Consider the following 22,702-nt stretch of genomic DNA (forward strand, 5'->3'; position numbering starts at 1 on the left):
CCTACAGTTATTTCTTGAGCACATTATTAAGTGCAAGGCACTGGCATTGCCAGGCACAGCAGTGAACCAAACAACAAATTCCCTGGCCTCGTGGAACCTCCTTTCAAATGGACCCACCAAGGCCGTACTCCTCAGACTCGGCATGCAAATCACCTGCAACCCTTGCAAAGTTGCCACTCTTGATCCAGTAGCCTCAAGGCGGGCCAGAGAGTCCGTGGTTCTAACCAGCTCCCAGGTGATGCTGATGGTCCAGGGACCACACTTCAAGTAGCGGAGCCCTGGTAAGTGCTCCTTGGCCCTGGCTCAGATTAGAATCACCCCACACTCTGATTCTGCAGGTCTCCACTGGGGCTCTGCGTCTGCATGGTTTTAACACATCCCCAGGGGATGCTAAAGTACGGCCTGGGCTAAGACCTCTTGCCTTAGGGGCTCTGGTTAGATGCCTCCCCACCCCCCAGCACCCTGCAACAATGCAGTGTAGGTGGGATCTATGGAAAGGTTCTAGACACCTTCCGGAGAGGCCAAAGATCCTTGGAATTCTGCCTTCTGTCAAGTGCCCTGCAGCCACGGAGAGCAAAGTCAGCTAGCCAAGAGCAAATGAAGGGCAGGTGTGCAGGCCATCAGCTCGAGCTGGGCCCTCTCCTCCCCATGCCAGGTGCTCTGTGCAGAACTGTGTGGAGGGAGGCAGGGAGCACAGGGAAGGCCGTGGCCCACAGCCAGCTGCTCATAGTACAGGATGCCCAGAGCTCACACAGGAAAAGCCGGAGCACCAAAGACAGGCAGGTTTGGCTGTGAGAGCGTAGACACAGAGGAGCGGTCCACACGATGTGGTTTACGAGGCACAGGGAGGCCCCAGGACTGCTGCCTCTCTCCCAGTGACACCACGAGGGCAGGAGTCCCTCTCAGAGGGGAACACCGCCTCTTCCCGTAAGAGTCCTAGAAACCGCCGAGATTTCTAGGAGGAAGAACTTGAGAAGACCCTAATCCCTGACTGCTACACACCGGGAGCCAAGCGCCGGTTCTCAGAGGTCTCGGACGAGACTCTGTGGAATCAGCATTATCATGCTGCCTTCCCGATGTCCCCACTGGGACGTGATGCTGGCGCTCATCCAAGGTTAAGCCATTTGCCCAAAGCAGGAGGGCCTGTAGGAGGGAGTCTGCCATGGATGGCCCATCTCCATCAGGAAGGTGTGATGGGAAAGTCGGGAGCGGAACTCTGTCAGGCTGAGAAATGGGCAGAGCTGGTGGGCAGTGGCTAAAGAAACCCTGCCAGTTTTCCTGGCCCCAGCCCTGCACTAGAGCCGTGATAAGCACGGGGTAGGCCTCCCTGGGCCAGTGCTCTGAGCCCTTAAGTGCTGTGGCGCAGAGGGGGGAGGGGCTGCAGGGACCACAGTCAAGGGCGGGAAAGGCATGGGGGTGGCAGAAGGAAGGGTCTTCATTAATCTCTATTTGCTGGCAACTCTTGATAACAACAATCGACAACAACAAACCCACAAACCTGTCCAAAAATAGCAACGTTGCCCCGGCCCTCCCACTGCCTCCTTACGCTGAAACCTATCATCTGTCAAATGACTGAAAAGGAGAACTTGCTCATCTGTCACTTATGTAACTAGCTGTCACATTCCCACAGCAGCGGGGCTCCCACTTAGGCCTCCTCGGAGTCCTAGCCGCTAAGCCCTTGACTTCTATTTCTAAACTGAGCAGCTCTCAGCTCTCCCGGCCCCGGATTAGCAGATGGTGACGCCCAAATGTTTAGCTGCCTCATCTCAACGTCAGAACAGGAAGGGTCCCGAGAAATCATAACATGCCTACACAGAGATTGTTAAAAAATGTGTGTTCTACCCAATGCTGAATCACGGGTAGTGATTTCCGGGTACACTGTGTTGGGAAGGATTCGGAGGCTCAGCCCAGTCTGGGAAGCCAGAGTGCTGTCACTGCTTAGCGGTGTCTGACATAGATGCAGATCCAGGAGGCCCCCCAGGAGGCAGGCATTAGCTGTGTGGCCTGACGCTAGTCTCTACCCTCTCTGAGCTGTGGCTTCCTCATGTGTCACTGAGCAGTAGTGATAACGGCACCCCCCTTCATGGCACTCTCAGGAGGTTTCAACGATGAGGACCATGTGAAATTTTGTGCAGTAATAAATGTCACACTGTCTCCTCTCTGTGCGCTGGTGCAGTCTACTTTTCTAGGGCAGATTCCCAGTCTGCCAGAAGTGCAGTACTCCTTAAATGTCGCTGAACCTTGTACTGAGCCCTGGCTCTAGAACACTCAGGGTGGGGAGGACAGGGGTGGTGGCCGTGTTGCACAAAGGAAGGCTCCCGACCCACACATGCTCACCTGCTGGGAGTGCATGGGGACAGGAGAGAAAGGCAGAAAGCTAAGTGGGGAAAGAACCCCATGGGGTATAGAGCTTGGGAGGCAGAGGGAAAGGTCACGGAGGATCAGAGGCAAAACGGAAACGGGAGGATGAGAATGTGGATTCTACACTCCAGAGCCAGAGGCCCCTGGAACCGCACCTATCCCAGTTGGAGAGCTGGCTCTGGTTGGCAGCCATCAGCAGGATGTCATCGATCTCATCTTCAATGCGGAAGGGGTGCTGCGAGGTGGGCTCGTCCTCCGGGCACGAGTAGGGGCTCATGTAGGGGTGCTGCAGTCCCATCTCTGCTGTTAGACGATCCATGGGGTTAAAGGTCAGGATCTTCTCCAGAAAGTCAACGGCTGCAGGGAGCGAAACAGGATATGAAAGTCATTCACTGCCCTGCCTAGCAGAGACACCTTTTGGTACTTTCCCATTTGTAGAAAGCTTTTCAGCCATCCTCCTTTCTTGTGATCCTCACCACAATCCAGTGCAAATTCAGAGTAGATAATTGCTTTTCTGATTTCACGAATGAATAAACAGAGGCCCAGTGGGGAAAAGTGACTTGTTCTAGTTGCTGATGGTTAAGAGCCAGTACATGGCTAGGAGTCTACCTTAGGCTGGTCTAGGCTATAGGCGAGTACGTGGTGACCCTCCCTGGAAGCACTGGCAGGGGAGGGGACTGTGCGCATGAGTGGGACACCTGGAGCTCAGTCCCACTGTTGGAGGGGGGCGTCCTCTAGGAGACAGCATGGGACACATCTCAGAGGTGGCTCCCTTGTGGAGTCGGGGGGAGCTGCAGTGTCTCTACACCCACTCCCACTAGCTACAAATTGTGTGTTGCTGGAGTGCCCGGGGGAGCCTTAGCTCCCAGGTGCCCGCAGTGACCTGTGAGACAGGTCACCGAAAGGTGAGGCAGGTGGGACAGGCCCGATAGCCTAGGGCTCCCTGGCCCTGCCTTTCCTACCACAGGCTGCGCCTGGAGGTTTGACAAACAACAGCAGGCTTGATATTAAAATATTTAACCACCAAGCTTGAAGCCCTCCTGGGGACCCGGGTCCAGATCAAGGGGAGGTCCTAGGCACTAGAACCTGGGGACAGGAAGGGACACTCCGAAGCCCTGTACGGTGGCTGGCTGCCCGCCAGCATGAAAGTACATCGAAATTTTGGTAGCCAGTCTAGTGGCGTGGGTACGCAGTGGCCACACACCAGCTCTGCGCACGGGACTGGTGTCCCTTCTCCAGGCGGGGCAGAGGCAGCCATCTGCCTTGTGGGCTCTGCCCCGGCTCATCTCAGCGCAAGGTCTAGTCTGGAGGTTTGCATGACGTCTCAGCGCGGGAGAGCCCACCTGAATCCCGGCGGGGCTAATCACGTTACCACCCCCGTGGTAGGGGAGAAAGGCTGCAAGCCAGCCACCACCGCCCTGCCCCTCACACCAGCCCTGGGTCTCTCTGCAGCAAAATTCATCAATGATTCAGGAAATTGAGGGATCCAGAAGGCCGCAGCCTCCCGGGAGGACGTGGTGCCGCTCCGTAAGCCCAGACTGCAAGATCAGTAAAGCAGCAGGAACTCCGATCACCGCAAAGAGCTCAGAGGCTCAGGGGGAGCCTCTGGGTCAGGGCTGGGGACCTGAAAGACCCTCCCTGATGGGCAGGGCTGGGAAGAACCGGGCCGCAGCACACAGTCCGCCCCGGCCCTGCCTGGCTCTGGGCAGGGTGAGCTTCTCCCTGTTTGGGCTGCCGCCCTCCCTCGATCCAGCTGATTACTTTGGACCTTCCGACAAGGACAGGAGAGAGCTGAAGCTCTGGACATGGCAGGCATCATCACCGGCATCACTGTTATTAACAAAGACCCAGCGAACCCTGAAGTGCCCCCCACGGACTCTAGTGAAGATGAGTCTCCTCCCTCCTCTTCCTGACAGCTGGTCTTCTAGCAGGTACCAGACACTTCCAGAAGCCTAAAGACTAGAAAATCCCTTCTTGTCTCTAAGCTAAATCTGCCCCCTTTAACCTCCAACCCCAGGCCTAGCTCTGCCCTCTGCAGGTCTCCCATGTTCGGTCCCCTCAGGTTCTAAGGCAGCAGCCGGTCCTGGGCAAGGCCCCTCTGCCTGGCACACACTGGCCTGGCTCTCCCAGCCGCCCCTGCTGTCTGACACGGCTGTGGGATGGGAGGCTGGGGGGTGGGGTGGGAGAGCACCCCACTTCCAGCCTGGATGCATGAAAGCCTCCTCTAAGAGTCTCTCGCCTCTCTTCCCCTGGCTTAGGTTGGAAGTAGGTGTCCAGGGAGACCCTGAAGGCCGAGTGTTGAAAATGGCAGGACACTTCTCTGACGGCCTGGGTTCCGGGAGAGCCCCAGGCTCCCCCACTCTGTCCGGACTAGAGGCGAGCCGTGTCTACACCGCCAGCAGATCTTCCTGGAGTTTCCAGATGTATCTGCCACGGCACTAGCTTTGTCTTTCTCAATGCAGAAACCAAGCCCTCCCACTCCCCTACTCCTCTGGGCTCAACCTCCCCACATTTTCTGAAGGCATTTCTAATATGAGGCTTCCGTACCATCTTGTCACCTTCCTGTGGCCCAGTGAACTTCAAAAGGGACTTTCCAGAGCCCCCGGGGTTCTGGAAGGATCCTCAGGAGCATCTTTGGTGACTGAGAGGCAGGTGGGCCCTGAGGGCCCCAACCCTGCTTCACCCAGAGCACTCCCATCAGATTTGTCACTTGTGACACCTTTACTTTGTAGGGTAAACGGAGCTCAGAACTGATGCCTCGATATGATGGTCTTGGGGCCTGTCTCCCTCGTCCTGCCTTGATGGCTCTGTCAGCCACTGAGGGACAGAGTCACCCAGGCTGCCCTTTGAGCCTCTGCAGGCTACAGCCAGGGAGAGACCCTGCCTCTTCCCAGCCTGTGGTGCCTCGGATGCACAGAAAAGGGAGGGACTGCAAGTCACCAGCCGGCTCTCCTAGGTGGGTGGCCTTGGTGCTCTCCCCCGACCCATATTTCATTCTGGAGACCCCTCATTCTCCTAAAGCCAGAGGTCAGCTGGAGACCTCCTTTCAAGGCCAGCTTTTCAAGGCCACAGGCCAGTGAGGGAGTTTTGGTTGGAGTTGAGTTTTGGCACATAGGGAGAGAGGATCACGCCCAGCTTCAGTGAACACTGTTCAGCTACAGGACTGAGTCCAAAGTCATTGGCCTCTTGGCCCTTCTCACCTCTCCAGCCTCACTTCCTACCTACAGGTCTATGACTCACCCTGCTGGTCCGGGCCTCACCGTGTCCCCCTGGCCAGCTTCTCTGTCCCTCTCTACTCCCTTCCTCTCCCCAAATAGGTGGAGCTCTCGTTGGCCCCTTAGGATGCGTTCCTTAGTCTTTGTTCTCCCCTCACATTTTGGTTCTCACCATCTTCCCAGTGAGAGCACCTCTCGAGTATCGGAACTTCCATCCCTGACACTGTGGGGGCTTAAGGCACGTCGGGGGATGCTGCCGACGATAATGAGGAGCTTCATCTCCTAACAGGACCAATTCTGATTTTGTGGAGACACAGCCCACCACTCTGAGAGCCAGGGCACTGAGGGGCTGCTGTGTGTGTGGCTGCTTGGGGGAGGGGCGCGGTGACACGTCCCTGACCCGGAATTCCTGAGAGGTGAATGCCCGTCTCATCTCATGGTGGGGTGTCTACAGGTCCCTGGGACTCAAATACAGATGGGCTGAGTCTTAATTTGTGGGGAATGAAATGATCCTTCCTCCCCTTTCATGAAGAGAAAACTGAGGCAGCTTATGGTTGAGCCGGGATCATGGCCACGGACATTGTTAGAAGACACCGGTGGTCCAAGTTCTTGGTCTCTTGATGGTCTCATTCGTAATAATGGACACAAAGTGGTGGTGGAATAAACACCTATTTCACCACCTCCACCACAGCAAGCTGGGGCCACGGGACTGAGCTCTGGCCAATGAAACGCGAGTGGAGGTGAGGTGTCCAAATGCCGGCTCATGACCTTAAGGGCAAGCGGACCTGCCCCCCTTCCTGATCTTCCTCCGGGTAGTAAGGGCAGCACCCTAAGATGGCTGCACAGCAGGACGGAAGGGGCCTGCGCCCCTGGATGACTTTGCAGCAGGACCACCGTCTTGGCCCTGGACTGTCTGCTTTGTGATTACTACAGAAGAGAGAAATAAGCTTCCTAACTTCTTTTTTCTTAAATGAGAGAGAAATCTTATGTAAGTCATTAGGAATTTGGGTGTCTCTTCCAATTGGCTGAACCTGTGTCCTACCTAACACGGGGAGGGGGTCTCCTCAGGAAGCCTCTGGTAGGTGTGAGATCCAGTGATAATGTTAACATTTTATTTAAAGATTTTGTTTATTTATTTGAGAGAGAGACAGAGGGAGAGACAGAGCATGAGCAGGGAGTGGGGCAGAGGGAGAGGGAGAAGCAGACTGCCCGCTGAGCGTGGAACCTGACACGGGGCTCAATCCCAGGACCCTGAGATCATGACCTGAGCTGAAGGCTGACGCTTAACCGCCTGAGCCACCCAGGTGCCTCTAATGTTAACATTCAGCTGATGAAGCAACTCTCCTAGGCCCAGGGCTTTACACATTCTATTTCACTCACCCGTCACGATGTCCCCATTACATGGATCACTGCACTCATCTTACAATTAAGGAAACAGAGGCAGAGAGGTTAGGAAACTCGTTCAAGGCCAAACAGCTACTCCCCAATGGAACTGGGCAATGAGTCTGGGTCTGAAGCTCATAAAACCCACGTTCTCTGCATCACATCATCAAGGGAAACAAGGAAAGGGGAGATGGAGGAGATGGAGGAAGGCGAGTGAGAAAGATGAGAAGGAAAAGGAAGCAAAGACAAGGATAGACTCTGGAGGACGCCAAGCTTTGCCTTGAGGGTCTCCTGGCGGCGGAACTCCGGGGGCCAGGGACACTCATTCTGGAAGGAGCTGGGGCAAACTCCTGCCGCAGTGGCATGGCCTCGGCCCCTCCGTCTAGGAACTCGGCATGGTCCTTCTGGAAGCTGACCACCCGCCCGGGCCCCTGGGGGAAGCCGGAGCGCAGCCTCCCGGAGGCTGGCCTGGCCCCAGGCGGAGGTACCTTCGCTGTTCACTTCGGGGAGCAGTTTGCGCAGTGGCCTCTTCACCTCCCAGCTGCTGCTGACGAACGAGGGCATCACCCTGAGCAGCTCGTCTTTGTCCTCCTCCCGGACCACGGGGATGGTCTCTAGGATGAGCTGCATCTGCTCCAGCTCGTGAGCCCCTGGGGAGCCAAATACCACATGGTTAAGTGCGTTGCCCGAGAGGCTGGGGTGGTGGAAGCCCCACGGTGGTTCCGGGAGGACGGTGGGAGCAGCACGGGGCCGGTGGCCAGGGGACCCGGGTTCGGGTCTTCACTCGGCCGCTAGCCTGCTGTGTGACTGCAGGCAATTTGCTTGCCATCTCTGGGGCTTGGCGTTGACAAGTGTCTCTGCCTCTGGAATGGACCCGTCTGATACAGATTGAGTCAGCAGAGCTAATGTGACAGGAACGGCTGGGCCCAGTGCTCCGTCCCAGACGCCTCTGCGTGTTCTTTCCCGGGCTGGGCAAGGAAGTGATTTTAAAACAAGGACTGAGCCTCGCCTTTTGGGTATCCAATTAGAAGGACCCTAACGAGGAGGGGGACAATCAGAAATAACCAGCTGGCTCTGGAATGCGGCTTGTGCTCCCTGAGGCAGAGGGGAGGAGGACAGGCTATGCCAGGTGCGTGGGAGAAGTGTGCTGGGACAGGACGGAGTCGGGCACTTATTCACGCCTGTCCTCCTTCATTCCTTCACCAAATGTCGACTTACTGAGCACCTTCTCCCTGGTAGGCCTCAGGCTGGTTGCTCGGCCGTAAGAAGCTTCAGTCTTTACGAGTCTCAGAAACGCAACTCATCTTTGCGGCCGGAGCACTGACGCTCTCTCGGCGCGGTGGCACTCCTGGTAGGGGTCAGGTCTCTCTCCTCGCTGTCCCCCTCGACCTCCAGGCTGCTCTTACTCCCACTGCTTCCATTTTCCCTTTTTGCTTGATAGCCTTTCCACTCACTTCCACCAGTTTAAATCCTTAACCGACCTTCTATATTCAAGAAGTCCCCAGATTTATGTAGCTGCTCTGCGTGCCTGTCCCTTACCACCGATTCTAAACTGCCAGAAGCTGGTGTCCTATGGTGGGGCTCCTCTGTGTCCCCCAACGACGCCCGGTGCAGCCCCGAGCGGACAGGATTCCTGCGATGCTGTCCCAGCAAGGGCCTGCGGCTCAGGCTGTTTGGAAGCGGTCCCTTTGGCCTCCCCCTGTGCGAGCTCACAGAGGGTCAGTTCAGGGACCCTGGGAGCCCCTGTGTGGTCCCCTTCCCAAATGAACACTCCAGACTGGCTGCTCACAGTGGCAGGGAGAGAAGAGGAAGGGTCTGAAAATGTAGGATGGATGTTTCCAGTGGTCAACCCCAAGGTGTCTGAATAGAAGTCGTTACTTGACGTTGAAAGTTCTGCCCTCAAAAGGCTATTTTCAGCCTTTCTGGTATCTTGCCAGAAATGATAAGGGGCTCCCAAGTAGGTCCATTAAGCCATACAGGTCATTTTAAAGAGAAAGACTAGAATGTTTTGTGCTTACCATCTTTTTTTGTCTTATTTTGTTTTGGGTGTGTGTGTGTGTGTGTGGTTTTTTCCTTTTTTTTCTCCTTTCAATCAGTTCTCCCTTTTTATAGAACGACATCAGAGAAGGAAGATGGCACGGGCAGTGACTTACCAGCAAAGAGCATCCTCCCTGTGAGCATCTCAGCCAGGATGCAGCCGGCAGCCCACATGTCAATGGCTTTGGTGTAGTTGTTAGGGGAGAGGAGCAGGCGCGGCGAGCGGTACCACTTAGTCACCAACCCTTCCGACAGGTAACCCTGGAAGACAAGACCCCTGGCTCTGATGAGCAGCCCTGTGCAGACATACCCTCTCTCCCCAGCACCTTCTTGCTTCTTTCCACCCGAAGACAGCATCCCGTCCAGGATCCTTCCACTCTGGAGCCTTCCCTGAGGCCCAGTGATTCTCCACTATGGGTAGGGAGGCAAGAGACCAACATTCCGGAAGGCAGGCTTTCCCACCCCAACGTGACATCACCCTGCCAAACGAATCTGCCTTCATCTAGTCAGAAGCTGGATGCCTAGGAGCCAAACTCAAGTTCATTACCATCATCAACGGAATGATGACGAGAACTTGGAACTTCATTGATCCAGCGGCTGAATTTCAGCAATGGCCACACATCTGAAATCAAGCCAGTTACTGTGATGCTGAAGCTAAGAATTAATGCGGCTACAGAGCTGGGGACGCCAAGCCCCTGCTGACCACGGGTAAGGCCCGCTCCGTAATGGGTGCAGGTGAAGGGCATACAGAAACACCCTGAACAGAGAGTAGGTGCAGCTTTGGTTGGCCCAGAGGATTCTGGGAGCTCCACAGTGTCTTTCTGAGGGCATCGATGTCCTTGCTGATTTCAGCCACTGCTCAAGGATTTGTGGTCTGGGACAGAAGCCCTCCCTACAAGATGTGGTGGGGAGCTACGTGGTTCCGAAGAGAATGGAAAATATAGCTGGGCAACTTGGAAATTGTTCTTTACATGTTGGGCCAGAAAGTTGGCCCAACAGTGTAACCTGGGAGTGTCCATTCAGATGACCCGGAACAGTCTCTAAACTGAGAAGGCAGACCCGTCTGGGGGTTAAGGAGAGACAATTCGGACGGAAGGGGTCCAGTGGGAGAGCCCAGGGATGGTCTTGATATCTGCTGATGAAACTCCCCATTCAGCATTTGAACTGCCCTTTTTCCTGATGCAGGAACTCTCACAGACCCAGGCTCACGCAGATGAAAAGTTAAGAAGCCCCAATACCCACCAGGAGCTTTTGATCAATTAATCTAGAATCTATTTGCTCAAACCTTCCGAGAGCCCTACAGTACGAGGGCAGTTCTCTCTCCTGTGTGGTACGTATTTCTTCAGAGGAGGGACCCAAACTGGTGGAGGGAAGGGGGAAAGAGGAAGCGACCACAGCGTACCCCTTCCCTCTCCTCAGTGCTCCCACCCAGATGAACTTCTTCGTTTCCCTCAAGTCCCTGTCGCGTCACCCATCCCCCACGCCCTGGCCCTAGCCCCCTAGCGATCCCGGTTTTCTGTCCTCCGGTTTTGCTTTGTATGGAATGCCATATACATGGAGTCCTCGCCCCTTTTTGAGTCTCAATTCCCTCACTTAACACGAAGCAGCTGGATTTATCCATGTTGCTGTATGCACGGTGGTTTGTTAGGGGTTTAAGTGTGATCCTAAAAGTTACAGATAGACTGGGGTGCCTCGCTGCCTCAGTCCTTGAACATGCGAATCTTGATCTCGGGGTTGTGACTTCAAGCCCCATGTCAGGTGTAGCGCTTACTTAAAAAATAAATTTTAGGTGGGGCACCTGGGTGGCTCAGTGGATTGAGCCTGGGCCTTCGGCTCAGGCTCAGGTCATGGTCCCCGGGTCCTGGGATTGAGCCCCGTATCGGGCTCCCTGCTCCACGGGGAGCCTGCTTCCTCCTCTCTCTCTCTGCCTGCCTCTCTGCCTGCTTGTGATCTCTGTCAAATAAATAAATAAAATCTTTTTAAAAAAATTTAATAAATATGAGGGTTGCTGGGGGGAGGGGGGTTGGGAGGGGGGTGGGGTTATGGACATTGGGGAGGGTATGTGCTATGGTAAGTGCTGTGAAGTGTGTAAACCTGGTGATTCACAGACCTGTACCCCTGGGGGGGGGGGGAAATATATATATGTTTATAAAAAATAAAATTAAAAAAAAAATTTAATAAATAAATAAATAAATTTTAGGGGCACCTGGGTGCCTCAGCGGGTTAAAGTCTCTGCCTTTGGCTCAGGTCATAATCCCAGGGTCCTGGGATTGAGCCCCACATCGGGCTCTCTGCTTTAGCAGGGAGCCTGCTTCCTCCTCTCTTTCTGCCTGCCTCTCTGCCTACTTGTAATCTCTGTCAAATAAATAAATTAATTAAATAAAAAATGAAATTTTAGGGGCGCCTGGGTGGCTTAGTCGGTTGAGCGTCTGGCTCTTGATTTTGGCTCAGGTCATGATCTCAGGGTTATATCGCAGGTTCTGTGCTCAGCAGGGAATCAGCTTGAGATTCTCTCCTCCCTGTCCCCACCCCGCTTGCTCTCTCTCTTTAAATAAATAAGATCTTAAAAAAAAAAAATTCTTCAAAAAATTACAGCCACAAGCCAAACTGCAGAAGTGCACTTCTGGGTGGGCAGGTCATCAGTAAAGAATGGTTTGATCGATTTTCCAGTCAGAGGCTGAGGCAGCCAGAGGAAGACAAAAGCAGAGTCACCCAGAGGGGAGTTTTCTCTGATATGTAAATGAGCAGTCTTCTATGGGATGAGATTTCCTGTCATTAACACCTGCCAATCCGCAGGCCCCAGGACCGAAGTGGGGACACAGGGAGGCTTCCTTCTGAAACACCTGCCTGGAAAGTAAAAGAAAGATGTTTCCATGGGCAAGGCTGCCCCCGAGCCAGAAATGAGGGCCAGGCCATGACAGCAGCTGAGAAAGGTCACCCAACAGCTCTTCCTTACTTCGGAATGAAAACCGAGGTCCTGCTGCTTCCCCAGGGTCACTTGTCCCTCAAGCCGTTTTGAAAACAGAGTATATACTGATGTGTTTCAGAAGCCACTGGGCAGAGGAGAATTTGGGAAGCTGCAGTGTCTTCTGTCAGCTTCTGGAGCAAGAGGAGCCCTGCAGAAGGGGGCATTGGGAACAAAGAGGGGGCTCCCTTTCTGGAAGGGGAGGCGGGGCAGGGCAAGGGAGGGCAGACATGGGGAAGGAGGTGGTGGCAGGGGTCCTGCCCTCAGCTGAGATGAGCCCTGGGTGTCCAAGCAAGAGGCTCTGGGGCCCACAAGAACGTTTCAGCAGAGTGGGTGGGGTGAAAGCCAGAACTTCCTAGAATAAAAAAAGAGTAAAGAATACCCAGGAATGGAGAGTTTTATCAGAAGGGCTCACAAAACAGTAAGTAGATGGGCTCAACATGTATCTTTAAATGGCTTTCCTGTCAGAGCCTGCAGGGTGTGGAGAGTTTCAGCTCCATCAGGATGTGGATGAAACCTGTCGTCATACCTGGTCTCCATGTGGTGCACCACTGTGTGGGTCTCTGAGGAGACGGGACACCAACACTCCCACGATTCTCCATGGCCCCCTCTCGGCACGTAAGAGGCAGGACTGGAGCTGCCCTTTCCTGAGGGTCCCTTTCCTCCTGCCACCCTGTCTGGAGGTGCTCCCGGGAGGCATCTAGCCAGGACTCCCTGTCTAGACCCTGCCATGGGGGCCTCTGGGCCTTCTTCAGCGATGGCTCCAACCAGCCAGTGTCACTTCTTTTTAGGGTCCAGTACAGCCAAGGGGAGGTTTTGATTTTAAAAGCACGGGAGGTGTTTGGGAAATTATCTAGCAGTGGCTGCCCTCTGACGAGGGTAATCAGGGATCCCCAACAGATCCAGAGGGAAGGTCTGATTAACGCTCTGAGCATCCTCTGGGCAGAGGGAGCGGGAACAATGCACTCAGTCCCAGCTGCCTGCCAGGGAATCCAGAACAGCCTTGCTCAAACTCACCCCAGAAGGGTGGGCACCGATCCGCGGCCAGCACGGGGTGGGTGGGCTCCAGCTCTGTGCCTCCTGAGCCTGACCCCTTGTGTCTGGGAGACAGAAGCTTAGGGAAGAAGCCATGTTCCAATACGCCTTCTACTTCACCCTTCTGGCCTCTCACAGGGACAGGAGAATTGAAACGGGGACACAGCCTCTGAAGCATAAAAGCCCAGTCAGCTGTAGCTGAGTGCGTTTTGGGGAGGGTGGGTAGGGTGACAAGGTGTGAAGGCTGGTTTCTCCCCTCATACTGAATGGCTGCTTAGGGCTGTCCCCGCTTCCGGGCCAGGGTGGTGGGGACTCGGACAGCTTCACCTTCTCTACCGGAAGTCTGTGGCATGTGGTGTCCCTGTGCGGTGGAAATGAAAGTGATGATTAAAACCAGCCCTGTCTTCAAAGAGCATATAATGTAGGTAGAGATGAAATAGTCAATATGGTTGTCAGAAGGATAAGGAAATGATCTCGGTCAACATTTACGTGGGACCTACTCTGTGCTGAGCACTGTGTTAGCATTTGACCTTTTTTTTTTAAAAGATCTATTTATTTATTTATGAGAGAGAGGGGGAGTGGGAAAGAGGGGCTGAGGGAGAGGGAGAGAGAGCCTTGAGCAGACTCTGAGCTCAGCACAGAGCCTGCGGGGCACGATCTCATGACCCTGCCATCAGGACCTGAGCTGAAACCAAGAGTCGGACACTTAACAAACGGCGCTCCTGGGTTAGCATTTTGCACGCTTTCATTCTGCCATCCTCCCGTCAGCCTCTCGATGCAGGCTCTCCACAGGGCCCCCTGCCCAAGTTCGTATGACTGGGATGTAGCCTAGGGTGTCCCGCTCTGGAGTCCTCGCTCTAACCTGCACGTCGCTGGACCACCACCAGCACACACACCAGAGCCCCCATAAGCAGCAAGGAAGAGGACCGCTCAGAATGCACAGGGACAGGCTTTGTTTGGCAGTGGGTCAGTGAAGGCTTCCTGGAGATGTGGTCCAAGCTGGTCTTGCTGGAGGGGACATCTTGGATAGCTGGGTGGTGACAACGGGCACCAGTGTGAGTCAAGGTAGGGGGTGGGAAGACCTAGAATGTGCTCAGGGGACAGAGAGACATCTGGGCATGTGGACAAAGGGGCTGAGGAGAACGACCTTCATTCTGAAAGTTAGTGGACCCCCAGCAAGGAGAATCAGGAGTGCTGGTGAGAGGTACAGATTGCCCAAAGCTGCTCACCTGGAGTCATTGGTCTCCATCCTGAATGAGCTCCCCAGGGAGCCTGCGTGCCCCTGCCCAGTTGGAGAACACCAGGAAGAACCAAGGCAGCCATGGACAGTTGTGGAGTGAGGAAGGAGGGGTTGTGAGTAGGATGGGAGTTTCATCAGAGGCCGTGAGAGGCTGCTCTGTTCTTCCAGATCCCCCTGGACAGGTCTGCGTCCTCTGGTAGGGCTCCTGCAGGTTCTTACTACCGGGCAGGGTGTTGATGGAGCAAGGTGGTTACCGGCTCTGCAGTCCCTGTCCCTCGCAGCCTAGAGAGCCTTGCAAGCCTGACTGGCACCAAGATGCTGCTCTCTGGACAGCAGAGGACCCTGGGGCTCAGGAAGGCCCCTGGGAAGGCCCCTAGGCACCACATGTCCTTGTAGCACACACAGGCACCCCTGTCTGATCTAGAAGAAACTAGGTCAAGGGAAAAAGAAATCAGGCTATGGAGAAGTAAAATTTTTAGCCTTAGGGGTCTGTGCAGGTTGCCACATAGGTGCTGTGACTCTTACAGGCGCGCGCATTCCCAGATCTTCCAGGGGGCGTGCGGTGGAAATCAAAGTGATGTCACACAAGGAATGGGAAAGACGTGGGATTTTTAGCCTGCAGAACATAAAGGGGGTGGGTGGCTTGAGAGCTGCCTTTAAGTGTTTTTTTATTTGAGAGAGAGAGAGAGAGAGAGAGAGAGCTTGCATGGGTGGGGGAGGGGCAGAGAAAGAGGGAGAGAGAGGAGGATCTTGCAGACTCCATGCTGAGTGCAGAGGCTGACGTGGGGCTCGGTCTCATCACCCTGAGATCCTGACTTGAGCTGAAATCAAAAGTCAGATGCTCAAATGACTGAGCCACCCAGGGACCCCAAGAGCTGACTTTAGATGTTTGCAAGGTTGTCATATGGAAGAGTTAAGCTTGTTCCCCGAGGCTCTGGGGACAGACGTGAGCCAAAGCAGGAGACAGAAATCTCTGTAATAGGATCATAATAGCTAACATTCACTGAGTTCGTCAAACTGTGCTGCTTCACATGGATTAACTCACTTCATCCTCACAACAACCCAGGGAGGCAGGGACTTTCACTGTAGCCATTCTACAGGGAGCAATCTCAGGCACAGAGAGGGTAAGCGGTCTCTCCAGCGTCACACAGGCGGTACGGGGCAAGCTGGGATTCCGCCGCAGACTATGCGGCTGGTGTACCTTCCATCTGACTACACAGCCCTCCTGCCATTCATATCAGAAAAGCCTCTAAAGCCATCAGGGCTATCGAAGGCATCAGGGGTGGGGGGAGAGTGGAATGAGGGGGAGAGGACTGGGCTCCTAACAGGGAGTGGCGTCCAGGCACAGCTCGGGGAACCCTGACACCACTCCCCTGGTGGACATCCAGAGCACCGCTTCTTGGACTTTGGCGTGCACTCGGACACCTGGGGACCCGGACTGAGTCAGTGCACGCTCAGGTAATCAGGTGGGTGAGGTGATGCTGCGAGGTCAGAGGGCCGCACCGGGGCCAGCAAGGCCCTACTCATCTTGCACATCATGCCCGGCCCTAAGGACTTGTGATCTGCCTCGCTCACAGCCCAGGCAGATTTCCCCATCAGAGCAGCAGGCTGACCTATGATGGGGTTAATTCTTTGTGTTACAGACACTCATCAAAGATCATTTAGAAAAACAACACCTTCCCAGAGGCCCCTCTAAGCAAAGATGTATGGCCTTCCTCCTTCAGTCTTTTCCCTCCTAAGGTGTAATTCTTACTTGTGCCAATATCCCCATCAGGCACGTTAGAAGCCTTTTTTAAAAGAAGTAACACCACAGCCAAAGAGCTTTTCTTATTGCTGACTCCAAACTCATTCTATTAAACTCATTTCTATGAAAATATACAGCAGGGAATTGCTCAAGGCGAGGAAAGAAACACACAGTCTTCAAAGCCCAGTGCACAGCGCAGTTGCTGGTAAGTAATGGGGTACGCTGTGTTCATACAGCTACAGTGCACACGGCTGAAGAAAGAGTAGGGCTCAGTCGGCTGCACAGAGAGCGGTCATTAACTTCAAGATGCCCTCAACACTGATCGCTGTCCCCGTTCGTCTGGGCTGCTCCTTCCCCACTCTGTGCACAGGGGGGATCCTGGCCAGTGAAATTCACAACCTCTTCCTAGGTTTCCATGGAAATCAACCAAAGCCCAGTTAAGTTTGTAAAGGCCTAAAGACGCCATGTGGTTATTTCTCTTTATAGTTAAAAAAAAAAAAAAAAAAAAGGAGAGATGAACTCATGACCCTGAGCTCAAGAGTCAAGTGCTCTATGGATGGAGCCAGCCAGGTGCCCTGAAAGAATCATGGCTCAGTCATTGCGCATCTGCCTTCAGCTCGGATCGTGATCCCGAGTCCTGGGATCAAGCCCCACATTGGGCTCCCTGCTTGGTGGGAGGCTGGCTTTTCCCTCTATCACTCCCCCTGCTTGTGTTCCCTCTCTCAGTCAAATAAGTAAATAAAAATCTTTGAAAAAAAATTTTATTTTCAATTGTGGCAAGACACGCTTAACATAAAATTAACCACTTTCAAGCAATTAAGTGGCACTGAGTACATCGACGATGTTGTCCAACCATCACCACTGTGCGTTTCACATAGTGAAAACAGAGTCTGTACCCATTAAACAAGTCCCCAGGCCCCGACCCCAACCTTCTACTTTCCTACCCATACAAGTGTCATCATGTCCTTTTGTGACTGGCTCATTTCACTCAGCCCAACGTTCTTCCTCTTACTTTTACTTTTTCTTTATTGATTTTTAAAAAAGATTTTATTTATTTGAGAGAGGGGGGCGGGAGCGGGGGAGCAGAGGGGAAGGTAAAGGATCTGAAGCAGACTCCAGAAAAGCCCGGAGCCCAATGCGAGGATCAATCCCACAACCCCAAGATCATGACCTGAGCTGAAACTGACGGTTGGCTACTTAACTAAGCCACCCAGGGGCCCTTTGCCTCTTACTTTTAAACAGCAGGAAAGTGGGAGCAATGGGGTGGGCCTTCTTTTTAAAAAGCGCCTTCTTGAAATGTGGTTGTCTTCTAATAAAATGAGAGCTTCCGCCACAGATGAAAGCTTTGGACACTGTCCTCCCAAACCATGAACTCGCCATTCTACCACAGGTCAAAGACATGGCAAAATGTTCTGTTTGTCTGGAGATGTACCAAGATGTACCAAGATCACCAGCACTATCACCAGCACCATCCTCGCCAGGGATGGGCCTCTGAGCTGGTTAGAGAGGTGGATGGAGGGAAGGCTTTGCTTGGACGCCTTCAGCCTCAGTTTCCCCATCTGTTTGCACTCCTGGTCCTCAAGCATTCCTCTGTGGGGCGTTAGAGTCTTAGGATGGCCCACCACAACCGCAACCTTTAAATGAGTGGCCCTGCTGGGCCCAAGTGACTAATTTTCAATGGGCTGGTCTGTGAGCAAAGACTCGGATTAGGAAGACCCATTAACTGACAGGCCCTAATTAGTCATTTGTCTCGCTGACCTTCGAGGGGAAATCTGGTGGCCCTCTGGGGCAGTGGCTGTCAAACCTGCCACACATTAGAAGCATCTAGAGATCTTCAGAGAATCCCGATGCTCAGGCCATCTGCCATACCAGCTATGGCAGACTCTCCAGCTGGGGGGCCCCAGCATCCGTACTTTTTACAGTTCCCCACGTGATCCCACTTTAGAGCCATGTTTGAGAACCGGTGCCCTACAGATCAACTGTGGAAAGGTAAGCAGTGTTCTCGAGGCTCCCCAGTTGGGATAGCTTCTGTTTGTAGCCCCACTCGGGATGAGATGAACCCTTGAGCAGCCACAAACACTTCCCCGGACGGCTGCACCGTGGGAAGCAGACCTTGCCTGGAAAGCGACCAGTCGTAACAATGGCTGCCATTTATTGGAAAAGCTAACGATATGCCAGGCTCGGTGCCAAGGGCTGGTTTATTACTAGTGCATTTCATGATCAAAATGACTCTGTGAGAAAAATATAGAGTGGTGAGCAACTAGGTTGGCTAAAAATGGGCAGTGCTGAGACGCAGTCCCAGCCATGAACAGAACAAAGTCCTTGTCATCACGGGGTGCACCTGTTGGCCGGAAAGACAGTGGAACAAGCAAACAGATATGTCCCCTGGAGATGGGGCAAGAATAAAAAGCAAGCAGGGTAAGGAGACAGATGGACTAGGTGGGTGATCCAGGAAGGCCTCTGTGATAAGGGGACATCAGTGATCCTTGTGGCCATGTGGGGAAACATCAAAGACGTCCATCTCTGAGCCCCAAGTCTCCCCTTTCTGTCCTCCAGCCCCACCTCCAAATGAGGACAGAACTCTAACCTTCTCCCTCCCCTCGAAAACCCTCCTCTGAGATTTCTCCTTAACACCCAGGTGCGGGTAACCAAGCATCTTTGGGAGGGCGGGGGAGGGAGCTACCGCATGCGGAGCTCCTATGAGGCACCGGGGATTTCTTGCCCGCATTAGCTCAGCTGAGCTCATGACAACCCTGGAAGAGAAATATTTATTTTTTCCATCTCACAGCTGGGGAAATTCCCGCAGGCCCGACCCCCTCTGCCTGGCTTACTGGGCAAGCCTTTGTGTTCCTGGATCCCGTCATCTCTAAATGCACAACTCCGAGGAGCAGGGGAGATCCAGAAGGCAGGGGCCAGACATTCTCTCTCCACTTGCGTTGCTCAGGGGAGATGCTCATGTTCAATGTGGTGAATTAATGGAATGAATGTAATCTGGAGGAATGACTGATAGGCCCATAGCGGAATTTCTGGAAATGACCACGAGCCAATAAATTATTTTGACGTTCGTTGGCCACATGAAAATCATGGGGCAAGAGTAGTAGCCATGTTCAAGTCCAGCCCTCTGAAATCCAGGGGCTCCTTTCCACCCGACATTATCTTGATGCTGCGGATCTTGCTGGGGGGCCAAGGTGGAGGTCAGACTCAGCGCTGTGTTCCAATCCTTCCACCTCTGCTCTCAAAAAGAGGATGGACCTGCAGGATGGGCGCTGTCACTGTCCCGGCTCTGTGGCGGGGAGCTCAACAGCACAGGCCCAACATCGAGTCCCACAGCACACAGTTCCATCCCCATTTCTGCCCCAGCCTCTCATGGCTGCTCATGCACCATCCCCTCCTGGAGGGTAAGCCTTCTCCCTCTTTTCAGCTTGCAGGACGCTCTCGGAAGAACCTTCTGGGCTCCCCCTCCTCAGAAGTCTCTGGGGTATACACCACCACCTTTGTGTAAGATAATTAAGATGGAACCAGACTGAGAAAAGTGAGGGCTATGTTGTCATGGTCTTGCCTTTTCCTATGGAAGCAGGGTCAGGTGCATGTTAGAAGGGAGGGGCAGATCTTGGAGCCCTGGGGCGACTTGATTATATGGATGGCAATGGGCAGGGACGGACACTGGGCCCCGGCAGTTCACCTGAACAGGTTGGAAATCCCTCTCTTGGGAGCCTATGAAGGGCAGGAGCCTGGGGAAGTTGGCACTGGGCAGGGTAGGACTCCTGCTGGGCCCAGCCTGTTTATAGGAAAGGAAGTAGCTGCCTGCAGAATGGGGGAGAATGAGCCAAAAAAGCCCCATTACTTCTGAATTTGGCTACCTCCCTGGCCTGGGGTCGGAAAGTCTCCCTTATGGAGTCACTACTTTGATTAAGACAGTGTTTCCCAAAACGGGCTCACATCCCAAAGAGGCTGATGGGAGGAGCTACAGCGTGTGAACAGACAGACCCTTCAGGCAGGTGGACACCAACCAAGAGGTTTACAGAGTCTCAGGGTCTCCTAGATGGGGTTCAGGATGCACCACCTGGCACCCCTCTTTGTCCGCATAAGCATTATTTTCTAAGCATGTCTTGGGGACCAACCGTTCTCTGGATACACCTTGGGAAATACTGGGCAAGGTTCTTGTTCACACGCTTACCTGGGAGAGGAAACACTGACCTGTTAGCCATTGTCTTCTGTTCTATTAGCGAGGACTTGTGTCATTATGGCTCCTGCTGAACGCATTCTGTGTGGACGGAAACACACTGCAGCCCTCACTCATCTCTGGGCCCTTGAGGGCAGGGACCATTGCACCTGCTGTGCCTGGGGTCTGCAGGTGGAGGAGGTTGAAGGCCCAGGTGACCATGTGTGACAGAAGCAATCAAAAATGTTGGCTGCTCTGAATTCACAGAGGCTCTGGCCTCAAGGGTGGGGAAGGGCAGGCTGCAAGGGGCTGTGGGGGGGGCGGGGAAGGGCCGGCCTGCAGGGTGGTTGCCCTTGTCCCCTTCCCCCAACCACCAGGGAAGAAGCACAGGCTGCAGGGGATGGAGGAAGACTGTGGGGACAGAGAAGAGGGTGGTGGAAAGGCCCTGACACCAACTCCAGCCTCCCCTCTCCCCACTCCCCGCCAATGTTGGTCCTGTCAGGGTCCAAACCCAGTTCTGGGCTTAATAACTCTGTCTGAGCTTGACTCAAGAAGGGTCTTCTCTTTTTGGTGGTTGGGCTGCCTGGATCACATTATCCACCAAGAATCACATCCTCTCTCTGCGGAAATACTTCTCTTCCAAAAACACCTGCAGGCCTCCAGACATGTCCCACTTCTGAAATGCCCCACACTTGAGGAACCATTGGGGTCACCTGCTCCAGGGAATTCCAGTCCTGTTTCAGAGGGGATTGTTTGTTGACAGGCATTTCTTGAGTTTTTCCCATAGGTCTGGGTGTGTGAGGCACTCTTGAGTTGTAAGCTCAGGGAGCTTACAAGCCAATTCTGTGCAATGAGTTTTCTGGTTTAACTACAAAGACCATCATTAAGCCAAAGGACACTCATCCCTGAGCGAGGGAGGGGATAGGGCCTGAGGGTGTGAAGAACGAAACAAAAAGGAGGTTGGGGTAAGTTCTGGGGGCCTCTTAAAAATATAAAATTATGTGGGGCACCTGGGTGGCTCAGTGGTTTAAGCCTCTGCCTTCGGCTCAGGTCATGATCCCAGGGTCCTGGAATTGAGCCCTGCATCGGGCTCTCTGCTCAGCGGGGAGTCTGCTTCCCTTCCTCTCTGCCTACTTGTGATCTGTCTGTCAAATAAATAAATAAAATCTTTAAAAAATATACAAAATTATGAGTATTTTTCAGTCAGGAAACTGTAGCAAATTAAAGATTATAAAGAGCTGGCAAATACCACAAGCACCACACAATTCACAAAAATAACATTTTTACTAATTAGCTGCTTGGCAAACTGCAGGTAGCAGACTTCTGAAACATACCGCCTCATCTGATCATCTCTTGTACGGCAATTTTGTACCGTAATTTTTCACAGTCAGAATTTAAATATAACTCAGTCTTTGAAAGATAACTGAAAAGCTAACTCAGTCTTCACTATGGTTGATATTTCAGAATGACTGGTATTTTATAAATTTCTCTAACCTCCAGTAGTCGTTTGGTAAGGTCATATATATTTTTAGGACTCTTGTCAAGTTTGGGAAAAACGCTACTAAGCCCTCTTTCATGTATGCGCTGTAAGACTCAGGGGGCATTTCTAGCTTTCTCGTGTGGTGACTCAACTTTTATTATTTGAATTGGTGGCACTCACTGACCAGGCTGTTGTGAACCAGGATGGGCCAGACGTGGCCACACGTTATGAGCTGCAGGTGGGCTCTGCTTCTTCCGTGGGCTGACACTCCATGACTTGATTCAGGGGCCACCAAAGGATTCCTAGGAGCTATTCCCACACCAAGACGACAGGCAATGACTGAACTATATATAGAAGTAACTGCAAATCATGTAAATATACTCGACTAAACCCAAAGCTAAGTACCACTAGCCCAGCCTCCTCTCAGAGGCCCCAGGTGCTGAGCCCTGCCAGCATGACCCAACACGAGGGAAGACATGGTAGGAGTCAAGTCAGAATGGAAACAGGCCCCTTCTTAGCTGATGGCCGCCAAGACAGCTCAACTTGCAAATATTACAAAAATATATGACCATATGAACACATTGTGAGAGGTCCTGAGTTGGGATTCACCAACTCTGTGGTGAATTCGGCTCTCACCAGGAGGACAAAGGGCCAAGGAAGAGACAGGGGCCGAGGAGGACAGGGAGGCATGTTGTCAGGTTCTTCGAGACAGGAAAGCAGGTACTGACCTAGTCTAGGAACCTTCCCTGACGTAAATCACAGCAGGGCCTCACTTCTCATAGCCTGAGGCAGACTGTCTAGAGCTCTGGTCACCCCAGAGAGTCTGTGAAGAGGGAAAGGTTACAGAGGAAGCTAGCTTCGTTTTGAAGGATGTTTCTTTCCCTCCTTACAAAACAAGCTGGTATGATCTCTGGCCACCAGAAAAGGTCTCTGATCTCCTCCCCTTGCCACCCGGCTGACTTAAATTCCTTGACCAAGAGCCTTGGTTTCACTTTTAGAAGAATAGCTAAAAAAGCAAATTCCATGCCTTCCCCCGGCGAAAGAGTATGCAGGGATTTTATTCTCCACACTCAGCAGTGC

At 53.3% G+C, this 22,702-nt stretch overlaps 1 protein-coding gene across 1 annotated transcript in view; it reads right to left on the minus strand.

Moving 5' to 3' along the window:
- The window catches only part of MAPK4 (mitogen-activated protein kinase 4), a 141,325-nt gene that overhangs the window by 2,870 nt on the left and 115,753 nt on the right, over positions 1-22,702 (minus strand). Inside the window, exons 3-5 of the mRNA XM_032882496.1 lie at positions 9,113-9,257; positions 7,448-7,609; positions 2,517-2,718 (exon numbers count right to left, since the gene is read on the minus strand). Coding sequence (XP_032738387.1) covers positions 2,517-2,718; positions 7,448-7,609; positions 9,113-9,257 — 509 coding nt within the window. The remainder of the gene's footprint in view (positions 1-2,516; positions 2,719-7,447; positions 7,610-9,112; positions 9,258-22,702) is intronic.

The sequence above is a fragment of the Lontra canadensis genome, unplaced genomic scaffold, assembly GCF_010015895.1.
Source record: "Lontra canadensis isolate GAN:19392208 unplaced genomic scaffold, GSC_riverotter_1.0 scaffold82, whole genome shotgun sequence".
Lineage (NCBI taxonomy): Eukaryota > Metazoa > Chordata > Mammalia > Carnivora > Mustelidae > Lontra > Lontra canadensis.